This window comes from Anopheles nili, chromosome 2, assembly GCF_943737925.1.
Source record: "Anopheles nili chromosome 2, idAnoNiliSN_F5_01, whole genome shotgun sequence".
In the NCBI taxonomy this organism is placed as follows: Eukaryota; Metazoa; Arthropoda; class Insecta; order Diptera; family Culicidae; genus Anopheles; species Anopheles nili.
Genome location: NC_071291.1, coordinates 7,312,201 through 7,324,878, shown reverse-complemented (window position 1 = coordinate 7,324,878; position 12,678 = coordinate 7,312,201). Strand labels below are relative to the sequence as shown.

At 41.6% G+C, this 12,678-nt stretch overlaps 2 protein-coding genes across 2 annotated transcripts; one reads left to right on the top strand and one right to left on the bottom strand.

The window, feature by feature from the left end:
- The first annotated feature begins 3,224 nt into the window (after positions 1 to 3,224).
- On the top strand, positions 3,225 to 5,396 carry LOC128731887 (uncharacterized). The gene is made up of 4 exons (XM_053825040.1): positions 3,225 to 3,346; positions 3,420 to 3,573; positions 3,651 to 4,743; positions 4,828 to 5,396. The coding sequence occupies exons 1-4, from the start codon at positions 3,225 to 3,227 to the stop codon at positions 5,394 to 5,396; spliced, it is 1,938 nt and encodes a 645-aa protein (XP_053681015.1).
- A 1,179-nt stretch (positions 5,397 to 6,575) lies between these two features.
- LOC128731683 (eukaryotic translation initiation factor 2 subunit 3-like) lies at positions 6,576 to 12,293 on the bottom strand. The gene is made up of 4 exons (XM_053824815.1): positions 12,173 to 12,293; positions 11,556 to 11,730; positions 7,074 to 8,184; positions 6,576 to 7,004 (listed from the first exon to the last, which is right to left on the bottom strand). Exons 1-4 carry the CDS (start codon positions 12,248 to 12,250, stop codon positions 6,944 to 6,946), a joined length of 1,425 nt encoding a protein of 474 aa, XP_053680790.1. The 5' UTR covers positions 12,251 to 12,293; the 3' UTR covers positions 6,576 to 6,943.
- Between the last annotated feature and the right edge of the window lie 385 nt (positions 12,294 to 12,678).

The window sequence follows — 12,678 nt, the reverse complement described above, 5'->3', positions numbered from 1 at the left end:
GATATTTGGCGAAGCAAATTATAGTCACCCTACGAAATTGCCATAGAGAAGTGGAAAATTTGGTCGTTCAATAATCGAGACGCGTATCAGCTGCATAATATTCGTCAATTCACGTACCACGTCGAGTGTGAATACAACGCAAGCAACATTCGCAAGTGTTTACCAATTTGCATACCAACCGCTGAGAACGACCTACGTTCATGTTTCGGCAAGTATATTTATAGAAACCTCTTACATTAACGTGGCTTGGCAAATATTGGCAGGACGCAACTAAAATAAAACAACATAGAATAAAGTCTTAGAATTTTGGTGGATTTTTGATACAGAAGTAAAAATTTTTGGTAAAAGTTTATAAAAGAGGAAAAAAGGAGGGCTCATAAAGCACACGTGGCGTTCCTCAGAGACATGCATTGAAAAGTTACTTTCTTTCAAAACTCATAGCAAAAACATATTTTAACGGGTAATACTGAGCATGAATATTTAAGGAAGAATCAAGTAACAATATCCTTGCGCCTAATTTCCTTCAATAAATATCACATAGATTTAAATTACTGCATGCTCACTTTTGGAACCAACTGTATGTGAATAGCTCGCAAACCCTCTCTAACCAGCTGTTTTTCTCTCTGTGTTTTTCTTTCTCTCTCGTTTTTTGTTCCGCTTTTCTATATTCAATCTTACATGTTGGGAGTACATAGTGTTGAAGCATTTTGCACGCGAGATGTTCTACGCACCCGTGCCTAGTAGAACGGTTAGTTACGGTTAGACACAGAGTATTGAGCACGCCGGGGTGCAAATGGTGAAAAACGTTGCTATTCTAATCGCTAACAGGGGGAAATCTCCATTGAATCGATTGTAATTAGTTTGTTTCCCATAACGTTATGCATGCAACGGGTGAGCGTGGCGTGGTCCTAGTCTGGTTTAATGTGAAAGGGCAGTGTATGGTTGAAAGAAAATGATTCGGTTACTATGTGTGTTACAACGAGCAAGTGGAAAATAAGTTGCGCTGTTGCAGTCAGGAAGGACGATTTATTTGTCAACTGCGATTAACACCCCATTACATACCAAACCCGTCTAACGGTAAACGTCTCGAAGGTTGGGAAAATTGCTAGCATCGCTACAAAATAATAAAAAGGACACGATTGGAGATGCTTGAGCGAAAGGTCAATGGCGAAGTTGTGCTGTGCTCAAACGTAGCTCATTTCTAAAGAACGAATCTGAGATGAGTGGAAGACTAAAGTGCATGTTTCACAACTCTTTAGAGGTCCATTTTTCGTATTCTCCCGGGATCATAATCAATTACCCATTTGAATTCAGGACATAACAGATTGCTTAAATTCTTATGTAATGTCGATGGCTCTAGGCATGACAATACACTATGGCTGCTTTGATTGTTTTGTGTTGCCGTCAGCATTACACTTTGGCAGGACTCTACGAGAAGGAATATCGATTTTTGCAACAATCAATGTGGAAGCCTTCTGGTTAAGCGGGGCAGGATTACTTCGTCAAGAGAAACAATTATGTATTCAATGTTTCGTTGGTCCGGCAAGCGTGACGTGATCTGAAACATGTACTAGGATATTCCAAAGAATTTCAAACAATATCTGTAAATAGATAGCTAGTGGCGTCTTGGTAGCCTTCAGAACATTATCTTTGGCGTTGGCAACGTGCCACCAAATCAGCCTTCTAGCTAGTGCCGCCAAATCAGCTGGATAGAGCCGGCTCAGGAAGCAACAAATTGGTGACCTCTACGGTAAACAATGAAGGCCAACGACGCTGAACGTTTTTTATTCAATTGAGAGCTCGAGATGCATTATTGTGCGATATTTATAATTATACCAGAGTAAACAAAATGCAAATGTAAGGGTTTGCGTAAAAAACAGCAACAAACGAGTCGCGAGCATGGCAAATTTGTTTTGGCCATTAAATATATGCGGTTGCGTTAGTAACAGAACGTGCAAAATTTACTCGACGTGACTGTTTGTAAATTTATGAAAAGTACAACAAGATATTATTTGGTTTTTGTTGTGAAGCAACGATATGAAACACGCCTTTCTCGTTCAATAGAATAGCATGATTTAAAAAATCTCAAAAACTCGATAAAAATACGATATTTGTGTAATCAATGATCAGTTGCTGGACTGCCCTTGCAACAAGCACCAAGTGGAGATATCGTATCGCTAGATCATATCGTACCGCCAAACATCATTCTACTGGAATGAATCAAATGGTTACAGATAAATTGAATTGTGATTCGTATAACCAATTTAGAAAGACCTATCAGAACTCTGCAATGATCGCATACAACAACGGCTATATGGGCGGAATGATTGGTCTTGTTCATTTTTTATCTTGTACGTCGCTTATTCATTGAGCAGTACACGTGATTGCTAGAAGTTGCGTGTGCGTAAATGCGGTTGGATAAGCGACGGCCATGAACGAGACTGAAGATGGGATAAAAATTACTGCGCTTATCTGTTGGGAGAGAAAAAAAATACGTTCATTACTGAATGGGACAGCTTCCCGGCTGAGCATTTTTATTGCAGTGTACATTAAAGGGGTATAGGGTTTAATTGGGTTACTACGTTGCATTTAATGTGTACGCTGTTATTTACATGGAAATAAAAACCTGTAATGCATCGTAACAGCTCAGAGTTATCCTATGATTGTTGAAGTATCAATATTGAAATTATCCGGCAGATGTTAATACTGTAATGAGCAGTCACTATAATGAAATAATTAAATTCCATCTTCAAAGCTAATATAGCAGCAAGCAAATTTTAAGCATGAATCAAATTGAATTGATTTGCTAGTTGATATCAATATTTTGCGTGCACTATTCTGCATTATGTTGCTTCATCACAGGAACGATTATGTGTACCACGAAGGCTGCATTTTCTTATTATAGACCCACTAAAGCAAAAAGACTTCGTTGATCAAGCTCACAAGAAATTCGTACTGAATGAGAACGTTGATAGAACGTGACCTAAATAGCTTACATGTATGTTGCTATTAGAGTTATGCAAATATTGTTGCGGAAACCTAATATTTCGGAGCCTGATAGAACTTATAGTTCTGATATTTTTGGTTTAATTTTTCAAGTTTAGGCTGAATGGTTATCAAAGATTGGCAGTTTGGTAAAAGAAAAAAAATCTGAGATAGGAACAGGCTTAACACCTTCAACGATTCGACAACCAAAAGAATCGCACCATAGTTCGTAGTTCATCATGTATCAGTTTCGGAAATTTACCAGACGGAATCTAATATTCCTGTTAACGATCGCCATCGTCTATCTACTACTGGATCACTACTTCCATGGCGGGGACTTCGGGGATAACAAAGAAAAACTGTGAGTAACTAAAGCTGAATGTCAAACGATATCGCAACCATAACGTAAGACATTTTACTAATTGATGTTCTAGTGTACTGATAGAGGAATCGATCAAATCATTAGCAAATCAGGGAGCATGCAAAATGCCAAACTTACCAGTAGATTCTCCAGAAATGTTGAGCTTCCTCAAAGATGAACCACCGATCGAGTGCGGCAGTGAGCTGCAGGACTGGGTTTCGTGTGAGGTACGTAAGTCAAAGGCCCAGCAGCGAAACAGATAATATTCGTGTAACTTAATTTTTCATTCTTTTGTGCACTGCAGAAATCGGTTTGTAGCATAAAACTTGAGGTGATCAAAGAGAAGGGTAAGATCACGTGCGACTACGCAGACATCCTGCGGCAAAGCGATTTTAAGTTGTCATTTGGGGAAACGACTAGAACGGATGGCAGTTATAAGCTACGGGGCAGTGATTTTGTACGCGCCAAGTGCTGGACGGAAAGTCGTACGGAACGATGGCAGGGATTGTTGATCGGGATACGGGACGACAGCCAGCTACGGACACGCACTAGCTGGAATAAGGATTCCGCTCTTAATGTCTTGATGCTTGGGTTTGATTCGCTCAGCCGCAACGCATTCCAGCGAAAGCTGCCGAAGACGTTCAAATATCTGACGAAATATCTTGGTGCAGATGTGTTACAAGGATACAATATCGTTGGAGATGGAACGCCACAAGCATTGATACCATTGCTTACCGGATTCACCGAGTTGGAACTGCCGGACACCCGGCGGCGAATGAAGAATACCGAGTACGTGAATGTCTATCCGATGATTTGGAAGGAGTACGAAAAGTACGGTTACGTGACGGCCTTCAACGAAGACGTACCAAATATCGGTACGTTCTCCTACCGATTGAACGGGTTCGATGAGCAACCGACTGATCACTACATGCGGACATACTATGTAGCGATCGAGGCGTACCTCAGCTACTATAAGCGACTTTGCATCGGAGCAAAACCGCGCCACAAGGTGATGTTAGACTATACACGTGACTTCATGACAAGCTACAGGGACGGTACGCCACGCTTCGTGTTCAGCTTTCACGGTGAGTTGTCGCATGATTCGATCAATCTGGTAGGTGTCGCCGATACCGATCTCAGCAACTGGCTGGTAGAGTTAAAGAAATCCGGCATCCTAAACAACACGATTCTCGTGTTAATGTCCGATCATGGGAATCGATTCGCCGAAGTACGTAACACGCTTCAGGGCAAACAGGAAGAACGCCTACCGTTCTTCAGCTTTACGTTCCCCGAATGGTTCAAAGCACAGTACCATGAGCAGTATGCTAATCTGCGCAGCAACCTTAATCGACTCGTCACACCATTCGACGTGCACGAGACTCTTCAGGATATTTTGAGTAAGTACACTTTCGTATACCTTCGACAAGCTTATGTGCTTATCGTAAAAGATGTCTATTTAAATCGAATGGTTCATTACGCAGCTCTGCAAACGCTGAAAGCTAAACAGAAACCGGTCGCAACCCGTGCCATATCGCTGTTTGATGTAATTCCGCAGAACCGGTCGTGCGCTGACGCCTACATCGAGCCGCACTGGTGTACTTGCTTGAACTGGCAAACGATCAACGATACCGCCTCTTCCGAGGAAGTGTTTCGTTCGGCGAAAATCATCGTCGATACCATCAACCACCACACTGAACGGCACCGAGGCATATGCGCCCTACTTACGCTGGACGAAATCATGTGGGCTGCCCGGTTACAACCGCATGAGGGCCTGGTCCGGTTCAAACAGAATCGGGACACGGATGGGTTTCTAGGCGATTTTTCTTCCGACGTAATACGCATACCCCACGACATGTACCAGGTGAAGTTGGTCACAAACCCCAGCAAAGCAATCTACGAGGCGAGCGTGCTCCACGATCGTGCAAACAATCGGTTCCGAGTAAAGTTGGGCGACATATCCCGCATCAATAAGTATGGTGACCAAGCGAATTGCATCTACGAAAGGGACCCGGAGATGCGAAAGTTTTGCTACTGTAAGGACAATCATTGAAAATGGTTGAATGAATGAACAAGTGCCATGTTGTCGCGCGGTTTGAAATATTATTCCACATTGTGAGGTCCTTTAGTAAGGACCGAGGGAGAGAGTTTAAACAGTGATGTGTACGGTTCGGTATAATCAACCGAAACTAGAAATGAATGCAGCTAGGATGTACGATATAATGAGCAAAAGGATCGTGGAAAAGAAACTATAAGAAAGATCTCTTGATCTTGTCTAGGCACAAAATGAAGTTGAACAACGAGAATGGAATGGATGTAAAATCCGGATCGAAAAGGTACAAGATTCACTGCTGTCCTATTGACTGATTAGTAGGGTCGGTATAGGTTATAACAAACCCTGCCGTACTCACAAACCTCAGCCGTGCTCTCTCTTGCAGCTCTATGTAATGCTGGGAAAAGGCTTTCTTGTACATATATTTTGTTACATGTCAAGATATAATAGCAGTATTGTTGTGGTATTTACTACTCAAACCCGTGTTTTTGAGATATTTAAAGCATACTCGAGTATCGGATAAACTGATTCACAGCAACAACCGGCGCCGACGACCGCCCATTTGCCATGTTAGATATTAAGTAAATCACATTCACGAAACCGCCTGGATTGGTCGAGTATAGTAAGGCCACATTAGGGATAATGCTCAACGATATACACCACTCCATCGGTGTAGTAGGTCAAATGCTGCAAGCATATGCGTATTAGTATTTTGTTTGCTCGAAGCATAAGTAGGAAAGGTATGATTTATACTGAACACATTTAAAACACTCTTTTAAACAATATCCTTGAAAAGGTGAAAAGAATCTCATTGGTTTACAGCTTACAGGTTCGTTTACCAATCCAAATCAACTCAGTTGCTACAGAATATCAAAGTAGAATTTACGATAAATTTAATGCAATCATTTCACATCGCGCAAATAATTCTTACGTTGGAATACACAACATTTTAAAATGTTTACTGTGACCGAAAATGCGTGTAACGCTTTAGCTTTTCTACGAATTTACGCCATTTGCTCGTGTTTGTCCATACGTGAGCTTAGTAGAATAAAATAATTTTATATGTTAATGGTTCATCTTTAGTGTTCAAACCGAATAGTTTTGTTACGACCTACTTTCTTTCAAATATCGGCATAAAAAGAACGTTCAGTTTTTTTTATTATAACGTGTATTACCTGCTGTATCTTTTCTTCGCTGCTTCAGGGAATCATCTTGCATATTCCAGCTAATCGGTGTAGTGCACTTTTCCAGCAGTTTATAGATAATCATGGATTCATCCGTCCTAATGATTTTTCGTGCCGGTTTGTGAAACGAATATTCATCACAAAAACAGAAACTGTTGGTTTGAAAGCTATTGGGATGAGTACAGATTTCGAGTGATCTTTTCCGATAGTGTAATGATCTCGAAAAACAATGAAATAATTCATGGTTTGTGGCGGGAAACAATTTACCGATGGTTATTTTCAATACTTTCGTTATTCCTTTTGCTTTTTGTATTACCGACTTGTAGATGTTAGTGAAGTTTGATTAGTGATTGATTATGCCTCCTAGTGTTCCTTTAACGGTTCAATCACGGTTCCACCACGAATCTGTCCCCATCCAATCAAACTGCAAATTGAAGAAAAAAACACCAATAAAATAACAAATCTAAAAAGTATCACCACATCTTTAACGCACCGCCAGTGATTTTCCACACGTCGACTCAGTGCGATTTTCTCATTCTTCTCGGTGCACACCGGATTTGTGAGGGCAATCTTGGCCAAATCAGCGCGTGTGGCCACCACTCGTCCACCGGTGCTGAGCGAACCGATGTTGACGAGAAGCATCTCGTGTCGGACGAGTTTCTGCACCTTGGCACCCTTTTTGTCACCCTCAACACGCACTCCTAGCAGCCGTTTGAGCAGATAATACGATACCTCCAACTCGATGAAGATGTTTGGCAGTGCACCGACGGCACCGAGCACCTGGCCCACCAGTCGATCCGCGCGGCAAAGTGTCGGTTCGATTTTTGTACCAACTCCAATCAACCCACCGGGTACGGCAAACTGCAGCTCGTTCTGCTCTGTGTACAGTGAAACGATTTTCGAGAAGATCGGTTTACACGTCAACCGACCCTCTGCATCTTTGCTCACCAGGCCGGGCCGTACCTCTATCTCCTGTCCGACCGTAAGCACGCCGCGCAAGATCGAACCACCGGCCACGCCTCCCTTCAAATCATTCACTTCGCAACCAGGTTTGTTCACGTCGAACGAACGGATTACTATCAACCGAGGCGGATCTATGAAGTTGCGCGGCGGAATGGGAATTTTCTTCATGATGTACTCGCACAGCACCTCGATGTTGTACTTGAGTTGAGCAGATATCGGAATGATCGGAGCGCCCTCCGCCACCGTACCCTGCACGAACTTAATTATCTGATCGTACTGCTCCTTCGCCTGCGTGTCCTTCACAAGATCGATTTTGTTCTGCAGGATGATTATATGTTTCAGCTTCATGATTTCGATAGCAGCCAGATGCTCGGATGTTTGAGGTTGCGGACAGGATTCGTTGCCTGCGATCAATAGCAAGGCCGCGTCCATAACCGCCGCACCGTTCAACATGGTCGCCATGAGAATGTCGTGCCCGGGGCAATCGACAAAGCTAACATGACGAACTAGCTGGAAGCGTCCGGTGCAGGCCGGGCGGTAGCATGGGAAACTATCGTCCTTGCTCGAGCCACCCGAAGTGAAGCAAGTCGGCCGGAGACATTTCGGGTTGTCACATTTATAAATCTTGGCGTTTGCGTAACCTGTCGAAAAAAACATTACCGAAATAAAAGAAATATGTGAAAATATTTGCGTCTTTAAATATCAAATCATCGGCATTGTCTCGAAAACGTGAATATTGGCGACATGGTGAACATTCATGACTACAAGAAGTATAACACAAGTTAAAATACGTAAAGCAAATATCAGAGAACAAGAAGAGAAACAACATAGTTAAAGAATATTTCCATTTATTAGAATATTATTTGTCATCCAACTGCTATATTTCTGAGTATAATTCCGAAAGCTATTCATTAATAGCTAAACGCCTGCTTCGAATATTCGCTTCAAGGATGTTAGATAAAAAATGTCTGAATTCCGATTACTATCTATCTCTTTATATGTTCTGTCTAATAATAGAAATAACTCCAATGCGATACAATGGTTATTTAGAAGACGAACTTCCTACAGTTGGCACTTCCACACAAACATTCGGTCAAACCTTTGGTATTTCGTATACTGCTAGGTTGCGCTCTGTCAACGTTGCCACTGTCATCGTTCGTATCCATTGCAATTTCAGTTGTACCATTTATGTTCACACTATCCACGTTTTCACTTTCGTTCATGGAAACGTTGTTCGTAGTTAACTGCGCGTGATAGTTAAAGGTGAGTTCTTCGCCAGCCTCGATGCGACGCAGGGCAAAAAATGCAAGCCTAGGTAGGTATGGGTCAAGGCAATCGATCCATACCGACCAAATACCACAGTTGGGATCGCAAGAATGATTAAAGAAACGTGTCACGTTACCGTAATGGGCAGCGTCTAATGTGAACGGATTGTCGGAACCGTTAAAATCTAGATCAAACAAGTACGTTCTTCCGACCGCATCATATTCACGCCCGCGCTTTTCAGCTTCATCGTAGGAGATGACCTCTCCGCAGTACTCCGAAATGTATTGTCCCTCGTAGATGACGGCATTTGTCCGAACGCCCCAGCCGCGGCCCTTTGTTTTGAATAGTGTGAGTTTGCATTTTCCTCCATTCTGCACAACCCGATTAAGGCAATCCGGGCCACATTTACATTTTTTATTGCATTCAAAAATAGGCGCACCTGGTTGCAATAGTAACCGTTTCTTGGCACTGTATGCGAATCTACCTTCGGACAATTTGCCACAACATTCGCTTCGGGATTGACACGGGTTGCACTCGCAACCTACCGGTGGATCATTTGGAATAGAGATACCTTCACCAGGAACGTTCGTCCGAAGGTAGGTGAAATTATTTGGTGGCGCATCCATATCCTGTTCGTTTTCAACGACAATCTGGAGCGTTGGTTCATTCATGTTTATTTGCTTTTCAAACTGCTTTAGCTGCTCCAGCTGATCGCGACGCTTGACGTACGATACCTCTCGACACATATTTTGAACGATGCGTTCCAAGATGCACTTGTTGCGACTTCGATTCATCCACAGCTTGGCCATTATGATCAAATCCGCACGTAGCACATTCCAATCATACTGCTTATAGTCGTGCAGTATCTCGCTGTTCGTCTTAGTTGCTGTATCGTGCATGATAACCTCGTTCATATATTCTGGACTCGTTTTAATCTTTTTTTGAATTGTCTCTACCCAATCCTGTAACAAGGTTAGCTGGTTGGTTAAAAAGTTATCCAATATCATGCAGCTCTTAACGTTATCCAGTGGTTCCCAGGTGTTTTGCGCCTCCGAATATCCGAGCCATTTAATAAGAAAATACGGAGCATTCCCTATCAATTGGATATCATTGATGGATTCCACAGTGTACTCTTTGGGCGCCGTAGATCTTTTCCTCTGTTTACTATTACTTCCACCATTATTTGCTGATTTTCTCATAACGCTTTTTGAGCGCTGCTTTACGGAAGGCACTTCAAGTTCACCTTCAAGCACGTCAGGAAGTTTTGCCATTCGCTCAGTGCTCGGCAATGTTTCAAGATCGTTAGTTAAAGATGATACAGCATCAACGGGAGGCACAGTGGTAGGATATTTTACGTCTAAGAAAGAATTGGGTAGGCTATTTACCCCTACCTCTGAAGAGCTGGACGTACTTGCAAAGGAAAAAGTCCTATCTGTTGGATTTTCAAGGACTGGTTTGTTCTCCAGTACCTCATGTTTGATGTTCACCATGGGATAGGACGAGCGTTTAGCCCTACCGTTTACATTGTTTGCGGACGAGATGCTTCTCAGTTCTGAGCATGTTTTTCTTCGTCTAATACCCTGTTTTGATGTTGCTTGAGCAGAGCTTTCCGGTGGTGACATATGGAAAAAGTCCATAATTTTCGCTTGCTTCATGCGTTGTGATTCGGCTGCTTTGGTAGGACTTTCTTGCGTTGATTGAGTTTTACAAACTTCAAACGAGAGTTTTCGTTTCCTGCTAACAGAGCGACTGTGTCTGATGTTATTGTTTCCACCATTCTCGGGATTGCTCACAGGGATTGCGTTGCAATAATCACTGCTAGACCCGTTTTCATCATTCACCACTTCGCTATTCTCAGGGAGTACGGAGCTGTGATCATATGGTGACTTGTAACGTTCATGTATTTTTTTCACATAAGCTTCCATTTCTTTCGGATCGGTCGTCAACACGTTGATTAAATTCTCTGACAAACACTCTGCAAAATGACATCATCGAAGGAAATGAACGTTGGTGCGCCATTCAATTGTTTTTGGAAAATGAAGAGGAGAGATACAGAGAAAGAGAGAAAATACATATTTATAATGACACGACTTTAGAAAAACTAATACTATATCGATATGAGCTACAAATTCTACCGTCGTTTCGGTCATCCACCGTTCAATTATCATCGGTCACAAACGTCTGTATTTAGTCTTGCTTTCTCTCATCTCTCATCTCTCATGAAGTGCGCACCATTTCGTTCTTCGACAGTTTACACAAAAGAGGGACAATATTTCGTTTGTAGCTTCACTTTAGAAATGCAAAAAATAAAAGCTTGTTCTGTTGAGTTATATGGCAGATATATAGCTATTTACTAATACTCATTTGCTGAATGTAGCATTGTTTTCAATTATGCACTAATTGAACGAGCTAATGAAAGTAAGACAGAAAGCAAAAGAAACTTGTGACAAGCTTTAAAGAAAGTTCCGACATGTTCATTGCTTGGAAAATGCAGCTGATGCATTACTGTTAGTTGAAACCCCAAACTTTGCAATCAATAATATAATACATGATTATCGTACATGTTTGATGTAATTTATCAAACTTTTACACCATCAGAATAGTACAAGATTAAACATGTACAAAAACATCATTACGTTTTTAGAATAATTACTGCACGCCGCAGTTAAGTGGAGATAATTTCTACTGATATACTTTTTAAATGCGCCATGAATGTTTGTTCGAACAAGGGCTTTCTTGTACTTACCCAATTTAATTGTAATGTTACGCTCCAATTCGTTCTTAAAACGAACAGTCTGAACACCTGAGATGGCCTTGACTACTGTCGATTTGCCGTGTGCTACATGGCCGATGGTTCCTATGTTAATAGTAGCCTGCCGAGAAATTACTTCTGGTGACAGCGGCGTCAACTTAGCAATGTTCTAAAAAATGAAAAAAAAATTCATTAGCCTTCACAACATAGTCAACCATGTAATGCTACGCTTATGGTCCGAAGTTCTTTTGAGAAAAGATTATTAGGAATTTAAACATAATTCTTAAGGCGCTTCATTTCACATTCGAAGAGAAATTTCCTTTACACCAAACAGAGTTGAAAACCTAACCTCCAAATCAAGACGTATGCTTTCGTTGCATCAGCTATTGAATATGTAGTTATTCGTTACATTACAACAATGACCTATTCCAATTAAACAAAGTGCAAATCTTGACAAAATCTTCTATCAGTCGGAAGTTGGAATTTTATTATTCACCACACACAACTAGCATGGAATCGTCTTGTTGGCATCTTAGTGCAGGGTAGAGTAACGAAAATGCTTAGCTACTTGAGGCAGGAGCAAGATCAAACTCTTTTTCACGAGTGCTTACCAGCTTCGAAAGATCCTGTTGCTGTAGATGCGGCTGCCCGGTAGTAGCAGTCGACGTTTGTTGTTCTCCAGAGGACATTGTTTCGAATTCTTTCACACGTTTTCAAGCTTAAAAATTGAACAATGCTAAGACGAAAGCTGCGAGAGCTGCAGAACACGGCTAAATCTCCTTTTTCTTCTCGTTTTACCGTAGCTTTTCCTTATTCTTCGCTAGCTACTTCGTTGACATATACTGGTTGACGTTTTGGTTTCGGCAGTTCTGGATTTGACAATTCATTTAAGATAAGGCATACAGTCAAGCTTAGAAATATATACAATGAAATTTGGACATTCTCTTTATAGGCGGTAACACTAGTTTCCTACACCATACGAAACTTTACTGGCTGTTTAAAGTCAGAAATTTAAGCTATCTGTGTTGGAAGCTTGTTGAAGAAATCAAGCGCACTAACAAAACGTGTAGTCTAAGCCGGCTTTTTTTGCTCCTCTGCAAACATTAAACGTCAGATC

Excerpts from the sequence above, each read along its gene's own strand:
- LOC128731887 (XM_053825040.1), top strand. The coding sequence starts at position 3,225 with ATGTATCAGTTTCGGAAATTTACCAGACGGAATCTAATATTCCTGTTA. Across the intron at positions 3,347-3,419 it reads GGGGATAACAAAGAAAAACT|TGTACTGATAGAGGAATCGA; the intron begins GTGAGTAACTAA and ends TTGATGTTCTAG. Across the intron at positions 3,574-3,650 it reads AGGACTGGGTTTCGTGTGAG|AAATCGGTTTGTAGCATAAA; the intron begins GTACGTAAGTCA and ends TGTGCACTGCAG.
- LOC128731683 (XM_053824815.1), bottom strand. The coding sequence starts at position 12,250 with ATGTCCTCTGGAGAACAACAAACGTCGACTGCTACTACCGGGCAGCCG. Across the intron at positions 8,185-11,555 it reads TAACATTACAATTAAATTGG|GTTACGCAAACGCCAAGATT; the intron begins GTAAGTACAAGA and ends TTTTTTCGACAG. Across the intron at positions 7,005-7,073 it reads CGTGTGGAAAATCACTGGCG|TTTGATTGGATGGGGACAGA; the intron begins GTGCGTTAAAGA and ends TTCAATTTGCAG.